The 18,499-nt window shown below is 33.0% G+C and overlaps 1 protein-coding gene across 1 annotated transcript; it reads left to right on the forward strand.

The window, feature by feature from the left end:
- The first annotated feature begins 417 nt into the window (after positions 1 to 417).
- LOC576426 (pleckstrin-2) lies at positions 418 to 12,677 on the forward strand. Its single transcript, XM_776734.4, has 9 exons — positions 418 to 867; positions 1,124 to 1,282; positions 2,243 to 2,409; positions 7,644 to 7,738; positions 8,576 to 8,751; positions 9,464 to 9,634; positions 10,335 to 10,418; positions 11,156 to 11,234; positions 12,068 to 12,677. Exons 1-9 carry the CDS (start codon positions 820 to 822, stop codon positions 12,214 to 12,216), a joined length of 1,128 nt encoding a protein of 375 aa, XP_781827.2. The 5' UTR covers positions 418 to 819; the 3' UTR covers positions 12,217 to 12,677.
- Positions 12,678 to 18,499: the final 5,822 nt, after the last annotated feature.

The raw sequence follows: 18,499 nt of genomic DNA on the forward strand, positions 1-18,499 counted from the left end.
GTTATGTAGGTTATTTTAGGATGAATTGAATGCTTTACTGAGCCTACTAACTTCTTGAGTTTAATTATCAAATTTCTTTCATATTCATTATTTAATTGATGTACTAGCTCATATTGTTCTTGGATCCTTATCTTAGTTTCACAATCCTGCACCATGAAGGAAAAGGGACAATAATTCAGACATTATTACTCTCACTTTTGCTATATACCCAGTCGTGGTATCACGCATGCACAAGAGCCATCCCAGTGAGCATGAGTTATTATTGAGTGTCTGAATGCACAATGTACCGATATTAACAATTCCAAAACGTTATTACAGTCGAGCCAATAAAAACAGCTGATTCGACACCGGTCGACAGCACACAGTCACTCTTTTCTTCCTCGTAAAATTTGTTTAGATTGAACGCGGAAGTTCGTTCTCCTCCAATGCATTTACACAGCTGATTACGGCATGCAGACTTCTGATTTGAGAAAAACACTTCCTTCCCGACTGGTATTTTATCCTTTCAATAAATCTCAGTTTCTGTTATGACTGAGATAGCTAGCAACTGCAACTCAAGCTTGAGTTCCTACTTCAAGGATCAGTATAAAAACTTTGAAACTAAAATTATTTTTTGTTGGCGAAATTTCGTCGATCTTTACACTTCTACATTGCTAGCAGACGATCCAATTCAGGAGCGGAGTGTTGGTGGAACTCACCCCGGCACTTTTCCGGTGATCGCAGGTGCTCTGTCCGTACTTGATCTACTCATCAGCTCAGCCAATATAGAGTCTCAATAAAACCTCCGAACATATACAAAGCAACTACTTTTTGTTCAGCATGAGTGCCGGTCAAAAGATTTTAAAGGATGGTTTTCTCGTAAAGAAGGTAAGAATTAGCTTTGAAGAATCATGATCCCGACACACTGCCTGTTTAATGAAGCACATTGTTCAATAATTCTGTTCCATATTTTGGTGCATCTTTTTTTCTCCATAAAGTTAGTAGTAGTATTTCATATGACAAATCATACTTAAGTTTTGCCTTAATTTGGCTGGTTTCTGCATTCAGCTTAAAATGTATGCATTAATTGTGTCATGATAGTAAGTGTTGTACAAATTAATATACAACTTCTCCTACTTTTCAGGGTCATAAAAGGACAAACTGGAGGACAAGATGGTTTGTTTTAACTGAGGATTCCTTAGCATACTATAAACAGACGACAGATAGCCTTCCTGCAGGGGTCATTGAACTACGAGGATGCTCCGTCATCTCACCTTGCCTGCAATATGCAAATAAGAAAGGAGTGAGTAATATTCCATGTCCTAGTTGGCCAAAACTTTAACTTCGTTCCTTATTTTTAAAAGTTGCCTATATCAAAAGGTATAAAACAGTATACAAATAATGAATGGTTATGAGTTCAATAGTGCAAATATTTCCTGAGTTGACAGATAACGTTCTATTCAACGAGGCGTCAGCCGAATTGAATAGAACGTTAATCTTTCAAAGAATTAAAATATTCGCACTATTGAATTAAGGAAAAACATTGATTATTTGTTTTATATAACATCTAAGTAGATCTAATAGAACGATTTATGCTTTAATTGCTCCTTATATTAATGATAAATTAAATTTAGAGTCAGCTAGGCCTTCTTGATTACATTCAGATTGCCTTAATCGCTTCGGCACGCATCTAATAGACAATGAAAATAAAATGTGATATACGTGCAAGGCAGAGAGGTACGCATATAACCAAAAATGCACGGAATATAACCCAAAACGCACACTCGTGCAATAGTATATGACCAACAATCCTCCAATCAAATGACAAGGATCTACTTAGGTGCTATATAATACCGGTACTATTTAATGCAGACTATTTTATCAGGTACTGTAGTATTACTATTATAATTTGATGACTTTCTCAGTTACCTGAATACTTTTTTTGTTCACTTTTGAGCTTTATGATATATACTTTATATTGTCTGTTCAATCGATTTTTTTTTTTTTTTTTTTTTTTTTTTGGGGGGGGGGGTATTTTCATAGCAAAATGTAATAATCTGAAAAACACAATAAGAACAAATAGTTATTTTGTGTTATTTGTTGCTTAAATGTCAGAGATGTTTTCACCTCCCCCCACCTTGCAACCATAATAATCAATTGAAATTTGAATGTACTATCTTTTCTTTATTTTATTACATTCAAATACTGAATCAAATGGGCTTTAAAGATAATGTTATTGTTTTTTTCTATATGTGTATTGTAGTTTGCATTTATGATGATGAATCAAGATAGGCATGAGCTTATAATGCAAGCCTCAACAGATGAAGAGAGAGAAGCCTGGGCCAAAGCCATCGGTTTAGCCATTGTTGAGTGTGATCGATCCAAAGAAGAGGTGCATCCCACATCACCACACAGCAAAATAAACTATCAGTAAGTAAGCATTTAATTGTTAGCTCCCATGAAATGTATCCCTAGTCTATTTTGTTGTTGGTCCACCTCAATTTTGTTTGTTATTTTTTTAATATAACCACAGGACAATAAGATTATGGGGGTAACACAACTCATGTACATGTATATATATATATATTTTTTTTTTTTTAAATACTTGTTTTTGAGGTTTAAGCCTCTAAATCCATGGAGAAATGAAAGCAGAATAAGGGAGTTCTTTCCTTTTAAAGTTTTTTTGGGGTCCCCCTCATGTTTTTGTTATTTTAATTCCTCAGTGAAATGAATAAAATCTGAAGACATAGACTAAAGGGTAACAAAACTCCTAAATATAATGTATTTGTACTTTGTTTTGAGGTCTAAGATTCTTAATTCCATGTAGAAATTCAATCAGAATAAGAAAGTGTTTTTTTCATGTGACAGGAAAGCTATCAAATATCAAATAACATGGAATTGGAACCGCTCCTATTGAAAAAAAATCAGGACAAGAAACTAAGAATCAATATTATTTAGCTTCACATTACTTTGCTTACCGTATGTTAATGCCATTCTTCCAAAGTCTAAATTTAAATCAGATCACATTAGTGCATGGTGCAAAAAAGAAGACCATGACAGATTGATTACACATTAGTGGAGTTCTACACATTTGGCTTCTAACCATTGAGATGAAAGTACCTAATTTTTGAAGAGGTAGAGAGGTCATTAACCTGCATGTTTAGAGACGATGTTATATCACTCTATTTATGCAGTGAAACCTGTACATAAAGACTGCTCAAGGGAGAAAAGAGCAAAAGTTGGCTTAACAGACAGATTTTTCTTGTAACATGGATTGCTTTAGTGCAGGTTTCAATGGGAAATTGGTTCAAGGGAAAGATGACATGCTGTCTTTATAGACAGGTTTCACTGTATTTCATCTCGAGGTATCTCTTTCTTAGTCTTCATTAGATTGAAAACACCATATATGTAGTGGAAGCAGTAGTGTATCACTCAAAAACAAAATTTCTGAGAACCAGCTTGCCTCAGCAAAAACTGTTATAATAACTACTAGTGAAGGATATAGGAATATATGAAATGAAGAAAAAAAGAGTGGCCATCAGGTCAATATAGACAGAGGGGTATTTAGTAAACCTTGATGTTGCCAGACACCGTGACAAAGTTGACAAACTGTACTTAATGTGAGGTTAATAACATGTATTGTTTCTACATGATTAGTTGGCCCGTTTTATTGTAATTAAATTGAGAATTGAACACTCGCTGGTTCAGAATATTCCTATCCTGTAATTTCTCCAAATAAGTCTCCAGATAAAGAAGGAGGAAGAAGTAGAAGGAAAGAAAAAACATTCATATACCAGTACACCTGTGGAAGCCATAAATACTTTGTTTTATTCAAAATGCTTTTTAGATACCAGGAAACAATTTTCAACAGAGCTCTTTTGTATAAAAAGCAAGAGAAAATGACCTTAATTGTATCACAGGATATGATGGGATCCTGTCTGTTTGACCAAACCAGGGCATACATTACAAGTTATATCACCTTGTGATGTGACCTTAGTGAATTATGTCTTGCAAAATGGTTCACATATTTATGGTCATGTAATTAAGCTTTTAAAGCAATTTAATGGTGACCCAATGAATATCATCTGAGGCTTTCTGTTTGAATTTAAAATTAAAACAAAAATGTATATTGAAAAGTTTTATGAAATCATTCATCATTTGAAGTTGAGACACAAGTTATTTTTTATACAAGATTCTTGAAATAATGCATTCCACTGCTTTTTTTGGTAACTATTATTTAAGGTTGAATTATATAATAAGAATAAAATAAGTTGCTTTTATAAAACTCTAGCACATAATATAAATTCTTTTTTGTTGTTGAAACATTTGCAATTTCATAGAATGAAGAAAAAAAAATCAGTGGGCTATACTGTGAGAATTTACGCTTGACAATTATGCATTTATCGACACACTCTAATGAGCCAATTTTAAATGTGATGCAATACAATAAAAGCTGAACTTTCATTACGTGGACAAATGTTCACCATGAAAGAGTAGTGACGTACAAGGAAGTAAATCAGGGTCCTATTGTTGTAGATCAGTAAATGCCGAGGTGATTAAAACATGCCCATATCACAATTCACACAAACTTTCAAGGCCATAGAGACAATGTGCATTATTTTCATTGTACATGTATACGGTATGTGCTTTTTTTCAATTGGTTTTATCCCAATTGATATACATGTGCTTTGTCTCTTTGGATTAATATAATATTATAACATTTTAATAGCTATTTACACATCCGACAAGTCATTGGTTAATGTTTGCGCAAAGCTGGCGGCATGCATTCGCATGAATTTAAGAGGCTTTCACGCAAACAAGCACCAATATGGTAAACATTATCGTTCCTTGCGATTTTAGTTTGTTATGACAATTTCTCAACTTGAAATAAAAGTTAGCATCATTTCCAGAATATGGCCCCTGGTAATTAATGCAATTGACTGTGTCTAAAATGTTGTGTATGTTTTAAATACTTTCTGGTTGAGGGTAGTTACATTGTAATGTATAACAAAGTATTATGAAAATGTGGTTTCTATTTTCCCAGGTAGCTCTTAGTTTAAAGAAACACCTTTTTCTTACTAAAATCAATGTATGGTACATGTGTTACAGTATTTTGAATCTTTAATGCCCTTTAATTAATTTACTTATAGTTGTCAACTGCTACATTTCAGTATTTACTTTTTGCAATACGGACAGTTTACATAAGTGTTGACAAGAGAAACAATTTGATCGCTTACTTATGAAGGATATTTGATCATTTAAAACATATTCTTCTTCAAAAAAAAGAGAAAGGTATTAAGTGGATCATAAAGAACTCTTGAAGAACTCATGCCATTCAAATGGCATGAGCCTATCTAAAATGAAAAGAAAGTAGATAATATTGCACTCAAGCTAAGATAATAAGGAAATATTGAGTGATGGGAAATGAAAAGTAATTGATGCAGAGGTATAACATTTATATGTATTAAACATGAAAGAGACAACAAAAATCACTCACAGAAATGGCCAAGAAAACAAACTAAAATATCATGCAAAGAATAATTCAAGATTAGGATAATAATGATAAGGGGGTACTAGATACAAAGAAGAAAAAGGAATGTACATTTAGATCAATAAAGAGGAATAACAAGGAAATATAAAGGGGGGGGGGGCAAAATGGCGGGCTTTGGCCATTGGTAATGAGGATCCCTTAAAGAAAAAAATTTAACAACAAATTAAAGGTAAAATATTGAAAATCAAAAGATCGGCAAAACATTAACGTTCTAGAAATCAAGGACTATTCTTACGCTTCTGTGATATGGATCCAAACAAATGTTTAAAATGACCATGTTTGTTGTAAACAAAATATCTTTGAATTCACTTTTAGAATGCTCATTCACGTAGCTTCAGGACCTTTTTTCATACACATGCTGTACGGAATTAAAGGAAAAAGCACAAATGATCTCTAAATAAGTATTTTTGAAAGTTTACCTGCATGGGTACTTATTAAATCAGTATTCATCATCTATTCAAATTGTTTGAATTATAAAACATTTCCTGCCTTCTTTGAAAATAGATCCACATTAGTTTCATTATAATGTATTTCAGGATACAAGAAACGGCAAACACCTATCATCAAAACAAACTGATGTGTTTGTTGCTTTAGTGTGAAGCCGTGTAAATTCAGTCAAATTAATGGGTTTTAAAGAATTTTGTATGCCAGTATGGTGCAAAGGTCATAGAATCATTACATGAGTATTAAAGTTCATTCATTGTTCAAATTGCAATCCATCATACTATATATTCTTTAGCAAATTGACATTATAGGGACTGACAATGTAATCCAACTCATGCTGATTTTGCTTTAATTTGTAACAAAGGCCACAATCTGATTTTAAAGGATCTACAAACATTTTTGGTGGCCGTGACAAGATTTCCATCAAAATGCTTTGAACATGAAGATAACAGTTTGTGAAATATTTTCTTACAATATCTATTAAAGTTAATGATCATGCAAAAAAATCAAGAAATTTTAATCTAATTTGCTCCTATAAAAGATTATGCATTGCTGGAACTTTTTTAAAAAGTTCAGATATATTTAGGTACAATTGAACCACTCTTTAAAAAAAAAAACATAAACCAGAGTAGTCTGAAAGAAACAATTCAGTGTGATATTGCTGCTACTCTTTGCCATGTAAAGCTAGAAATCTTGTAAATTAAAGAACTTTGAGAGCTGTTTTAGTATAGGTACATGTTTATTGGCAAGGAACAAAAGCTGTCAAAGACATTATTAGGACTAGATGTACATTTCTTGAATTATGAAGAATACTATATGTACCTTTAGATAATGATGAATTAGACAAAAAGGATGGTCAAATTTGTTTCATTTTTTATGATTATTAAAAAACTATTATCTACCGGTATTGGAAAATTACTTAACTTGCTTAAATAGAATTTACATATACATTATGAAAAAGAAAGATATTAAGAAACTATTATTTATTGGAAACTGAATTAACTTGCCATAAATAAAAGTTAAAGACATTATGAAAAAGAAAGATGGGCTAATTGTGTAATGTATGCATATCTGCAGGTTTAAGATTTTGAAATGGTTGCAAAATCAAATAGCATTTCACCTCGACCATACGTTCTTTGTATGTACATGTATCTTTATGATATTTGAAAATATATATGTAGCTGCTTAGATGTTAGTTTTATTAATGCAGGTTCACTTAGCTATTAAAATCACACTTTATTCTTTTCTGCTTATAAATGTATATTTGATCTGTGTTTAATCTCTTATTGTCCCTGTGTAAAGTGTTCTATTATAAAGAAAATGGTGGAGAAGTTTCTAGTATAGATATCTGTCTGATGCCCTCAGGCTCAATATGTTCACACTTCGGTCTCTATTTTATATCTTGTGAATCTGTAATAGAACTAATAATCACCTTTTGATGGTATATATTGGAACATGGATATATGCATACCGGTATTATACCTGTACAGTTTAATAATGATTCAGCCTGTATAAATATGACTCATGTTGATCCTCATATTTGCTTGTACATACATGTATATGTTCAGTGAGTTGGTGGAAAGGATGAAGGACTCTGACGCAGGTATTGTTAGAGGAATGCACAGGGTATTGATCATGAATGACTCATATATTTGCTTGTTATTTTCAGTGAGTTGGTAGAAGCAATGAAGGATCCTGATGCAGGCATTGTTAGAGGGAAACACAAGGTGGATGAGAGCACAGTATACAAAGACTGCTTTACAGGTAGGGATGAATAGCAGGAAATAAAGATGGCATTTTTTAAAACAATTTCATTGAGTCATCAGTATTATCATTGGATAAATCCCTTTAATTGTGGATGATAATGATAAGAGTAATTAGTAATAGTATGATTATACAAATATTTTTGTCAATTCTATTTGGCATTGCATTAAAAAATCAAGTTTTGACTATAATTATTGTTAGAACAATTTTCAACCCAATTAAAATTGTGTAGTTTATGTTGATTCTGTATGATGTGCTAAGTTATTGTGACAAGAGTATTTTGAACATCAGTATTTATTCAACATTTCAGTTTGGTGTTAAAGTAACTTGCAATTGCATTGTATTGATGTTTTTCTAAAAATGCTTAGTGGTACTTAATTATACCCGGCTTTATTGTCATCCTATGTGAATTCTTTAACGGCTTCAACATATAGTCAATTCCCTTTTTCTTACCAAGAAATCGTAATGAGTGGAGCAAAGTCAACGAGAGAAATTTCTTCTGAAATATTTTCTTTCCGGTATTTTAGGTATTATTTCTTACTTGTTATTAATGAATTTTCTGTTAAACTTTTGGTCACGTTCAAAATATCTGTTGATTCATGAAAAAGACTTTTTAACACATTTTAATAAAGAATTTTTATTCTAATTTTAGACTTTAGCAGAACACATTGCTTTTAAGTGGAACCCATTACATGCACTTATAAAAACCATCAAAGCAGATCTCTACCTGTTTCTTTCTTTTTTTGTCATTTTTTCATTAATTCATGTACAATTAAATGATTAAGTTATTGTACCGGTAATTACAATCCAATTAATTTTTCATTGCCTAATTTACAGGTATTCAAATGATTATGTGGCTTATAGACTGGTCCTTTGCCGAAACTCGAGAGAAGGGTATAGAGATAGGGACAAAGTTACTTTCTCAGGCCCTAATACAGCCGATGACCTGCACATTAGATAACACTGCTCGTCGGAAAGCATTTCTTGATGATGAGGAGGCCCTCTATAGATTTGTGAGTATCTTGGTTCCTTATTCAATGTACTTTCTACATTAAAAGATGTGATTGTATGAGGTGGTTCTTGTTTATGTAGTATTCTACATTCCAAACATTCCATTTGTTCTGATGCCTTCATGTTGCTAGCCTTGTGCCTATTTTAAGGTATTCTTTCGCCTTTTTTTAGGTACCTGTATCTTTTCGCCTTTTTTTTAGGTACCGGTATCTTTTCGCCTTTTTTGAGGTATCCTTTCGCCTTTTTTTAGGTATCTTTTCGCATTTTTTGAGGTATCCTTTTATGTATTGTTATTTTATGTTCATTTTTTCAATATTGTTTATATATTTTTGTGTTTATTCTTGATGGATGATAAAAATAAAATTTGAATTGAATTGTAGAGGTCTATCATCTCAAAGTAAATTCATCCAGAACAGAAAAATGTATTTTATAGTTCCAAACCAGTGTTTGAAGATAAAGCTTTTAAAAGCCTCTTTTTACAGCACAATGCAGAGTTTTAGTACTACAAGGGTGTTTATTTCATATAGTCCAACAATGAAAGAAAAAATATCTAAAAAAACACTGAATACAGTATTGCTGACATAGTTGTTTTGTTTTCAAGCTTGCCAGTTGTTATTACCGGTAATTGTTTATGATTTGATAAAGTTTTTTTTTTTTTAATGATTCATCATATGATATCCTGCAATATTTTCTCTTACTTTGATTCAATTACAGTCATCACTCAACATGTCCAATTTGAAGAATGTTTTAGACAGTAGTGATTCATCAAGCAGCGACTCGGATGCAGATGAGAGGTTACCTAGGAAGGGGAGAGAAGAACTGCCAATCAAACCACTCAAAGGGCATGGAGGCAAGATAGTCAAACAAGGATTCCTACTAAAAAGGGTATATGACACATGTTAACTTTTTCATAACATTTGTATAACTTAATTAATTTTTAACTAACACTAAATAATTTGTTTTTCTTTTCATTTAACTGGTGTGAGATTATTGGTTCTTTTGGTTTTTATCAATCAATTTGTAATATACAAGTTCATTTACACAATTGTATAATTCAGGCTACACTGTTATATGAAGATAGTGAAAGAACCAGTAGTAGGTTTAAGTTTATATATTTATGAGCCCTTGAAAGGTTTTGGAATTAAGTGCTCTCTGCTTTAGGGCTCCGAAATAGAAACGGTCCTTCTATCTTTCAGAAATACTGCAAAACATAGAATTCTAGTAGGCCATATTTTTCAAAAGTGAACTTTTTTTCATTCTTGGGGCTATAGTTAAATCAGCTCAAAGAAATATACAAAACATATATTCTCACAATTTTTAGAAATTTGGAAATTACGGCCATTTGTCTCTGTAATGTTTTTATGCATTTAGATGACAAGGAAAAGATTCAATTTATATTTTGATACACTAGATAGGAATCAGTTTGCTTTAAACTTAATTTCTCTTCAAGTGTTTTAAAAATAGATTGATGATCAAATTAAAAAACTGAACAATCCACCTTTAGATTTTAATTATCACAATTCTGATATAAATGTTTGAAATGTAATTAAATTACCTGTGTGTCATTGTATTTTCTTTGTTTCAGGGGCATGTAAGACACACCTGGAAAGCAAGACTGTTTGTACTGTGGGATGATCCTTCTTACCTACAGTATTACAGGGGTTCTAAGGTATGATCAATCTTTTTGTTTTAACTTTTAGATAAATAAATTACAATAGTAGAAAGAAAGGAATGGTCATGATGATTTGATCAATATCATTGTAATTTTAAAGCGGAATGATAATAGACCCTAATGATATGATTTAGTTTATGTATCTGTTTCTTAACGCAATTGTTGCGTCCTTAGAATCATATTATTAAAGATATAGACCATTTATGGTCATGAGATTGTATTGTGAAAGAAACATTGTGGAATCGATCAGAAAGGTTGATCATCTAGCATATAAGTATTGGTGTGTACTGTAAGGTTCTGGAATCATCAAAATGATGAGAAATTTGGCCCAGTCTTGGTAAAGTTACAAGCACTGTACACGGAAAGATGAATATGGGACTACGCGACACGTGCGCGATATCTATCAGGTCCAAATAGATATAATAATTTACCAAATATATAAATTAGTAGGCAGTTTCTCTTCAAAATTTGTATCATGTATTAGTCAAAACATATTCTTTCACATGATTGGTAATATGAGCTTCCATTTCAATTTTTGAGAGTGGGGCGTTTCCAAAACTGGTCTTTAACTTTAAGCCTCTAATTATGGATGGTTTTCTTTAAACTGCTATTTTTTCAATTGAAAAAAAGAAAGTTCATGTCCATGTAGCTATAATACTGTGATTAGTTTGTATATCAATGACATTTGTTTTCTCTTTGATTTGATCATTTCTGTGCTTTCGATTCTTTTACAGGCAGGGGATGAAAAACCACTAGGTGAGATTCCTCTGCACAAGTGTACCGTTGGTGTGCAAGAAGCAAGAGAAAAATCAGGTAACCACCTTGGAAAGAAAAAAAATATAAACAAAATAAGCAAACTATAAAAAAAGAAGTACAAGTATTTTCTGGTGTTGAGAGTTTTATATAGTAGGTTTACAGTATCTCATTTGTTTATGATATTGCAATCGTCTTAAACATGGCCATATACTTGAAGTTGTTAAATACAATTATAAACTGAAGTACTACAAGTGGATTTAGGTTTCAACAAACGTTTACAATATCATTTAAATTGACCAATGTACTGAGATTGTACATGTACCAATCAACAGATTTGTTTCAGGCACATGATGAAGATTGGTGTCAAATTAAATAAACTATATGTTCATAAACTGTACCACCATATGCAATGGGCAATTATTCTGTTTTAAGGTGCACTGGGGGAGGGGGGGGGGTGTATACACTCACCCCAAGAAGGACAGGTTGTAAGAATTAGTATGGATTGGAATGTAACATATGAATGCCATCAGATGAATAAAGGGTTGTACTTGTCTACTCATTTCTGGAGTTAAGAGGGGACAATTTTTTTTTTTTATAATTTTTTTTAATTTTTTTAATTTTTTAAATACCGTTACACATGCTTTATACAGAGAAAAAGGCACTGTCATCAATTGAATGTAAAATTAAGAAAGACTAAGAATAGAATATCCATCTTTTTAAAGGGGAAGTTAAAGTAGGGTAACCCTCCTCTGCAACTACAGATAGCATGGAATGAGGACTTGTGTCCGAATCTTGATATCAGTCACTGTATGGTTCCTACATTGTAAAGTGCACCTTCAGACAAGAGATTAATTGATATTGTCAACTTAACTTTTGCTTTTCTTGTCCAGATGTGACGGTGAAGAACAAGAATCGGCAGAACCTTTTCAGTGTGACGACCAAGAAGGGCAAGGTGTATGTCTTTGAAGCCAGGACTCCGGAAGAGAGAGAAGATTGGATGAGAGCCATCATCAGCCCACTCAGCGTCGGTCGAGAATAAAACTACTCCATTGACATTCGCACATTCAGCGTTTGTCTGTGATAATGAATACCTCAGTCACACTGACAAGACCGACATTAACTTGGTCAAAGACTGACCAAGAAATTGCATAACACTGACCTACTGACCAGTTATTGGTCAGCTTGATGATGTCAGCTTGACAGTGAGGACTATGCCATCATTCTTGTGATCAAGCATCTTTGTGATTTGTGTAATGAAGCCACTGTACACCTTACAACCCGGGTACGATTATAGTTTGGGATGAATGACATATGGATTGGATATGAAAATATGAAAAAAGGAGTTTTCATAAATGAAGTCTAAATTATAGTTGTATTAATGTTGAATTGTACATGTAGGTTATTGAATGTCTTCTAGTCAGAGGAAAGGCTCGATTGACTGAAAAGGAGTGCTGTCAGACCAGGGACCCATTTCACAAAGCCTTTTTCAATGACAAATAACAAAAATCAGTGACAAATCTGTTGATAACCAATCAGGAGCAAGGATTTCAGAAGCTTATAACAAAAACTGTCATTTGTCACTGATGACAAGTTTTGTGAAACGCCCCCAGTTGCACGACTCCACACCAACTTTACCTGATCTGCTTGTTCTCAGACCTGAAGATGAACATATCTCACAAATTTGATATTTTGTTCATGCGGCCAGTCAAGACCTCATAGTCAGGAAGAATTTACACTTGTTGAATTCCATATCTAATTCTACTTATCTTGCAAATTTGATATTTTGTTATCATTTATATTATACTGCCATTACCATGTTTTAAAGTGTAGATACGTTCCACGGTTAAATAATGCATGTATGTATACCGGTAGCCTGAAAAACTAAGTTTTTCTCAAGAATCAGTAGGATATCTCAAGTAGGGACCTGTGCCTTATATTTTTATCTTGTATAGATTTAGAACAGGCTTCGTAGTATTCTTGTAAAAAGGGAACATTTTTCCTGGTTTTGGATGTGAGGCATATTTAGAGCTGAAAAGTGTTACTTACTGTTCACATTTCATAGTGCAATGTAAAAAATACATGTTTGATATCATAAAATGTACTAAAATATTTATACCTGTAGTGTGCATGTAGATCCAGTTTCTGGGTCATGCCATTGTATATGTACAGTGCTGGTTTAAAGATATGGTACACCTTGGAATTTGAGATGACTTTATGCTTCAATGTTTATATCCTACTTCATTTGTTTGTCTTGGCATGAACAAATATACTGAAAGTACATGGTCACACATTAGGTGAATATTATATATGGTAGTATGTTTTGATATATGTTGATACGTTGATAACTGTTTTGCTGGTGAAATGAACAAGGTTGATGATATTAGTGACAACAGCCTGCCGGCGCAATCAATTGATTGATTGATTTTTATTCGACAAGCTTCCAATATACAACAATATACAATAATAACAGATCAAAAAAATAAGTCAGCTTGAACAGGATAACCCACGAAAGCTCGAGAGCTTATTTCCAGTGGGGTCCCTTACAGACATGTATACAATTAATAAATTAAAATAGTAATATTTACAGACAGATAAGAAAATTAAAAGAACTACTTATTAAAGATAATAATAACAACATTAAACTGATGATAGAAATGATATTAAGTACAAGAAGAAAAAGAAGAAGGAGAAGAAGAAAAAGAGGAGAAGGAAGAAGAGGAAAATAATGATGAATTTGTAGAATTTCTATAACGTACGAAAACATAAGTATATACAACATGAAAAAGTATGAACCGACAGAAGAATAACAATTTCAATCATATAACATGTCATTCACTTCTCTTCTCTGACTGTCAAGTATTAGGTATTCCTTTAATTTCCTCTTAAAATGATCATAGTTTCCTATTTCTTTTACACCATTGGGAAGGGAATTCCAATGTTTTATGGCATTGTAATAAAACGAATTTCCAATACTACCTACTCTTTCTGGTAAGTTAAAGTTGAATCGTCTATTTCTTGTATTATAATCATGTACGTCAGTAACAAGATCGAAGTTGGATCGAATATAATGATTCGCCCTAGTATGATATATTTTATGCACGTGATGCAATGCGAGTTGTTTTGATCTTTGGTCGACTTCAAGAAAACCAGCTTTAGAAAGTTCGCTATAGCCAACATGAGTTCTTGGACCAGAACAGTTGATAAATCTCACCATTTTGTTCTGTATAATCTTCAACTTCTTTTGATCTGACTTGTTTATGTTACTGTACCATGCAGGGTTAGCATAGTCAAATAAACATTGAATAAGAGCAAAACAGAGTGTACGTCTTGCTTTTAAATCCATACAACTTTGATATCTGTACAAAAATTTCAGACGAGAATTTGCTTTTTTTACAACTGATTCTACTAAAGATGAAAATGAAATTGCGCTAGCCAACTCAATGCCTAAATACTTCACAGACTCTTTTCTCTTGATTGCTTGATTATTGTGTGTCACTTTGAATTCAAATGACTTTTTAGAACTACTTTTAGAACAAAATAAAATGCTTTCTGTTTTTCCCAAGTGTAAAGAAAGCTTATTATCAGTCATCCAATCGACACACGTAGACAGCTGTTCACTGAGCTTTTCCTCAATATATTTAGGATCAGGATTTGAATAGAGTAGTACGCTGTCATCTGCGTACAATAATAGTTTGAAGTCTTTTATACAAATACACATATCATTTATATAACTTGAAAATAGAATTGGGCCTAAAATACTTCCCTGAGGAACACCGCATGTTATAGGCATTAGTTTGGAACGAATATCATGAATGGCCACTACTTGGTGCCGATTAGATAAGTAGGATCTGAACCAATCTAAACTTGCCTTATCAAAACCCATTAGTTGTAACTTCTTCAATAAGACGCAATGATTAACTGTATCAAAAGCTTTTTGCAGATCAAGGAGCACCATACCAACAAAGCGTCCTTGGGAAGTTTCTCTCCTCAAATAATCAGTCAAATGAATTAGACATGTTTCAGTCGAATAATCATGTCGAAAACCAGATTGAAATTCATAAATTATATCATTTTCTTTGAAGTATCTTTCAATTTGAACACAGACCGATTTTTCTAGAATCTTTGATGCTACGCTTAAAACACTAATAGGTCTATAGTTGCTAACATCAGTTTTATCTTTCTTTTTATAAAGTGGAGTCACTTTTGCTATTTTCATATCTTCTGGAAAAGTACTCGTCAAGATAGATAGGTTCATTAAGTAACTTAGAGGCTTAAATAAAACCTTCGCACCATCTTTTAGAAATTTAGCTGGAATCAAGTCTAACCCAGTACTTTTTGATACATTCAACTTACGTAACTCTTTGAAAACAAATTGTTCACTGATTGGTAATAACTCGAAGCTGTTTTCACGTACACCTTTTCTTTCGTAAAAGTCACGAATACAATCATTGTCTGCGCTGAAAAAGTCTTTGGAAGGGGGGAGTTTGTCTACTAATTTGGCAGCCACATTTGTGAAATGAGAATTGAATTCATCAGCGATGGCCATCTTATCATGACATAATTCCCCATCAATTTTAATGACAGATTCTTGTTCTTTTCGCTTCTTATTTTTCAATCCTAAGCTTTTTTAGATTCTGCCAAAGTTTTTTCGAATCTTGTTTATTTTCTTCTATCTTGTTTTGTAAGTAATCGAGTTTAGCCTTTTTCACCTCTCTTTGGACCATATTTCTTAATACTCTGTATCTTTTATAGAGCTTCTCATCTTTTGCTCTTTTCCTCCATTTTTTGTATACTATATTTCTCTCTTGAATTAGGGAAAGAATATCTTTAGTCACCCAAGTTTCTGATCTTTGTTTTATTCTTATCCGTTTCAGTGGCGCTATCATATTCAAATTTGAGATAAAAACATGTTGAAATATTGACCATGCCTCATTTACATCTGTACAGTCAGTTATTCGTGACCAATCAACAACAGATTGAACCTGTCGTTAATCAAAGCGACCTAGTCTGTCTTTTATCATTGAACCTGTCGTACAACATCACCGTAATATGATTTTTATATTGTATCCAAACCTGGAACAATGTTTTCAGTGCCCAGACAAGCTCATTACATGGGACATACACATTGAACTAAAATTTCAATTCAAAATCCACCATGTACCAATTTTTTTGATCAGCACTGTATATTTGAGAATTACTCATTCCTTCAGCATAACATGACACAAACTATTTTCTAGTGAATGTAAATGGCTCTGACATGTGCATATTTTCAAACGATTGTAAAAATTGGTTACGAATTTCAACTGTCAGCTCTTGAAAACCAATGAAATAACAACGCTTGAATAGAAAGGATAAATTTAAGAGATATTTGGTCATTTTGAGCCAGTTGATCTCATTTTTCTTAGATACCCGGTACTAGTAGAGGAAGTAAAGTATGCATGTTTCTAGATTTCTTTTACACCAAGTATAAGTCTATCAATCACCTTTTTTTATAAAGGGTTGTGTACACTGAGCTATCATGCATAACATCAAAACTTTACCTGGCATTCTGTGAGTTAATGGTCAAGAGGCTTTGTGAAAATCAGAAATACCATAGCCCTCCAGCACAGACAAGTCATACAGGTCTGTTGACTCATATGACAAATCATTTTTTAATGTTTATTGATAGTATCAATTTAGACTTGCAATATCACGTCATAAGAAGTAAAATTTGCAGCTCATATTTTAAATACATATAGCGATGTGAATTAAACTCCAAAGATGCAGAGAAAAGTATTGTAAGGTGATCAGTGCCTTTTAGTAATCGTTTGAAAATCAATTTTGTCTGTTACTTTGACAAAATAAAGTACTCCCAGTAAGATCAAGCAGCTGCTTTAATGTTCATGTCTTATATATATATATATATATATATATATATATATATCTTAATTATCTTTGACATGTTGCATGTAATGTAAAGTTGGTACAAGATCATTTCAATGTGATGGAACCAGCAGAATGAAATGTTTATTTAGAAATACTTGGTGTTGACTTGACACATGTTCATTATCGTGTCTCCTTTAATAACAAGATGTAGTTTGTAAGTATTGTACATGTACCATTCGTCACAGTATTATTAGATCTTTGTGTGATGAGACTTTATCCCCGGCCCCCCCCCCCCACTCTGAGGACGGATGGACCCCATGCGTGTTACCAAAATGTCTGGTAAAGGGGTACTTTTCGTGCGACAAAGTCCGGCCCGAGAATTGTAAAAAAAGGGGTATATTAACTTTACACCCGGAGATTTCTTTAAAAAGGGGGTGTTTTTTTGTTTTTTCTCTCATCTCTTTGGACTGCGGAGAAATTATTCAGAATTTAGGGGGGTACATTGAGCATTTTTCATGATTTAGGGGGGTCTCCAAGGCAGGAAAAGCCCGCGAAAAGCCAGCAAAAGGGGGGTTAAGAAATGTTGGCAGTCGTCAGATAGGGGGTGCTTTCAAAAAAGAGGGAACAAGCATATGCGTACCCTAAATAACACTGAGTGGGGGGGGGGGGGCCGGGACTTTATCTCACCATCTCGTGCTTTCTACATAGCTTTAATTTACATGTATGTCCATAAAACACTTGAATCTTGCTCATAAATGTTCTTCCCCCTAAGTGTCTTTCTTTGTTACCTGTCCGTCTTTTCCGCACGTACACCAAAGCAAAGTTCAAAGCTTACCCTTTACATTTCAGAAAAAGTCCAGTTATTTCATTACTTGATATTTTGTATTATTCATTTCCTCCATTCCCATAAACTATACATTAATTTCATGTCCCCAAGTTGTAAACATTCCTGAATTAGGCAAACTAGGAGACAAAGTATTGTGTTTGAATGAGTAATGGTTGTTTTTCTTCCTGTAGCAGAAATAATTCATATATCACAAAAAAATTATATAGCCAGCAAATTTGATTTATATCACTTTACGAGTCTAAAGTAACCGTTTGCCACACTCAACCCAGGTGATGTAGATGGGTACCTGGCAGGAATTAATTCCTTGAAATGCTAGAGCGCTGTATGGCAGCCATGCTAAAGCCAGGATAATAATTTGAAGCACCAGGAGTGTCACGTATGACAGACATGAGCGCTATGCAAGAACCCACTATTATTATTATTATTATTTATTGAGATGTTTCTATGTGTTTACTCTTCTAATTTGTAGCTGATGCTGGCCATCTTGTAATATAATTTTTGTGAATAAAAATAGATGCTCTAGATTTTAACTGAGCATTGTCATTGTAGTTTCTTATTCAACTGCATTTTGCTTGTTATTGTTGATTATCATGAGCATGGAAAGTACTCT

The sequence above is a fragment of the Strongylocentrotus purpuratus genome, unplaced genomic scaffold (assembly GCF_000002235.5).
Source record: "Strongylocentrotus purpuratus isolate Spur 01 unplaced genomic scaffold, Spur_5.0 spur5_scaffold_6, whole genome shotgun sequence".
Lineage (NCBI taxonomy): Eukaryota > Metazoa > Echinodermata > Echinoidea > Camarodonta > Strongylocentrotidae > Strongylocentrotus > Strongylocentrotus purpuratus.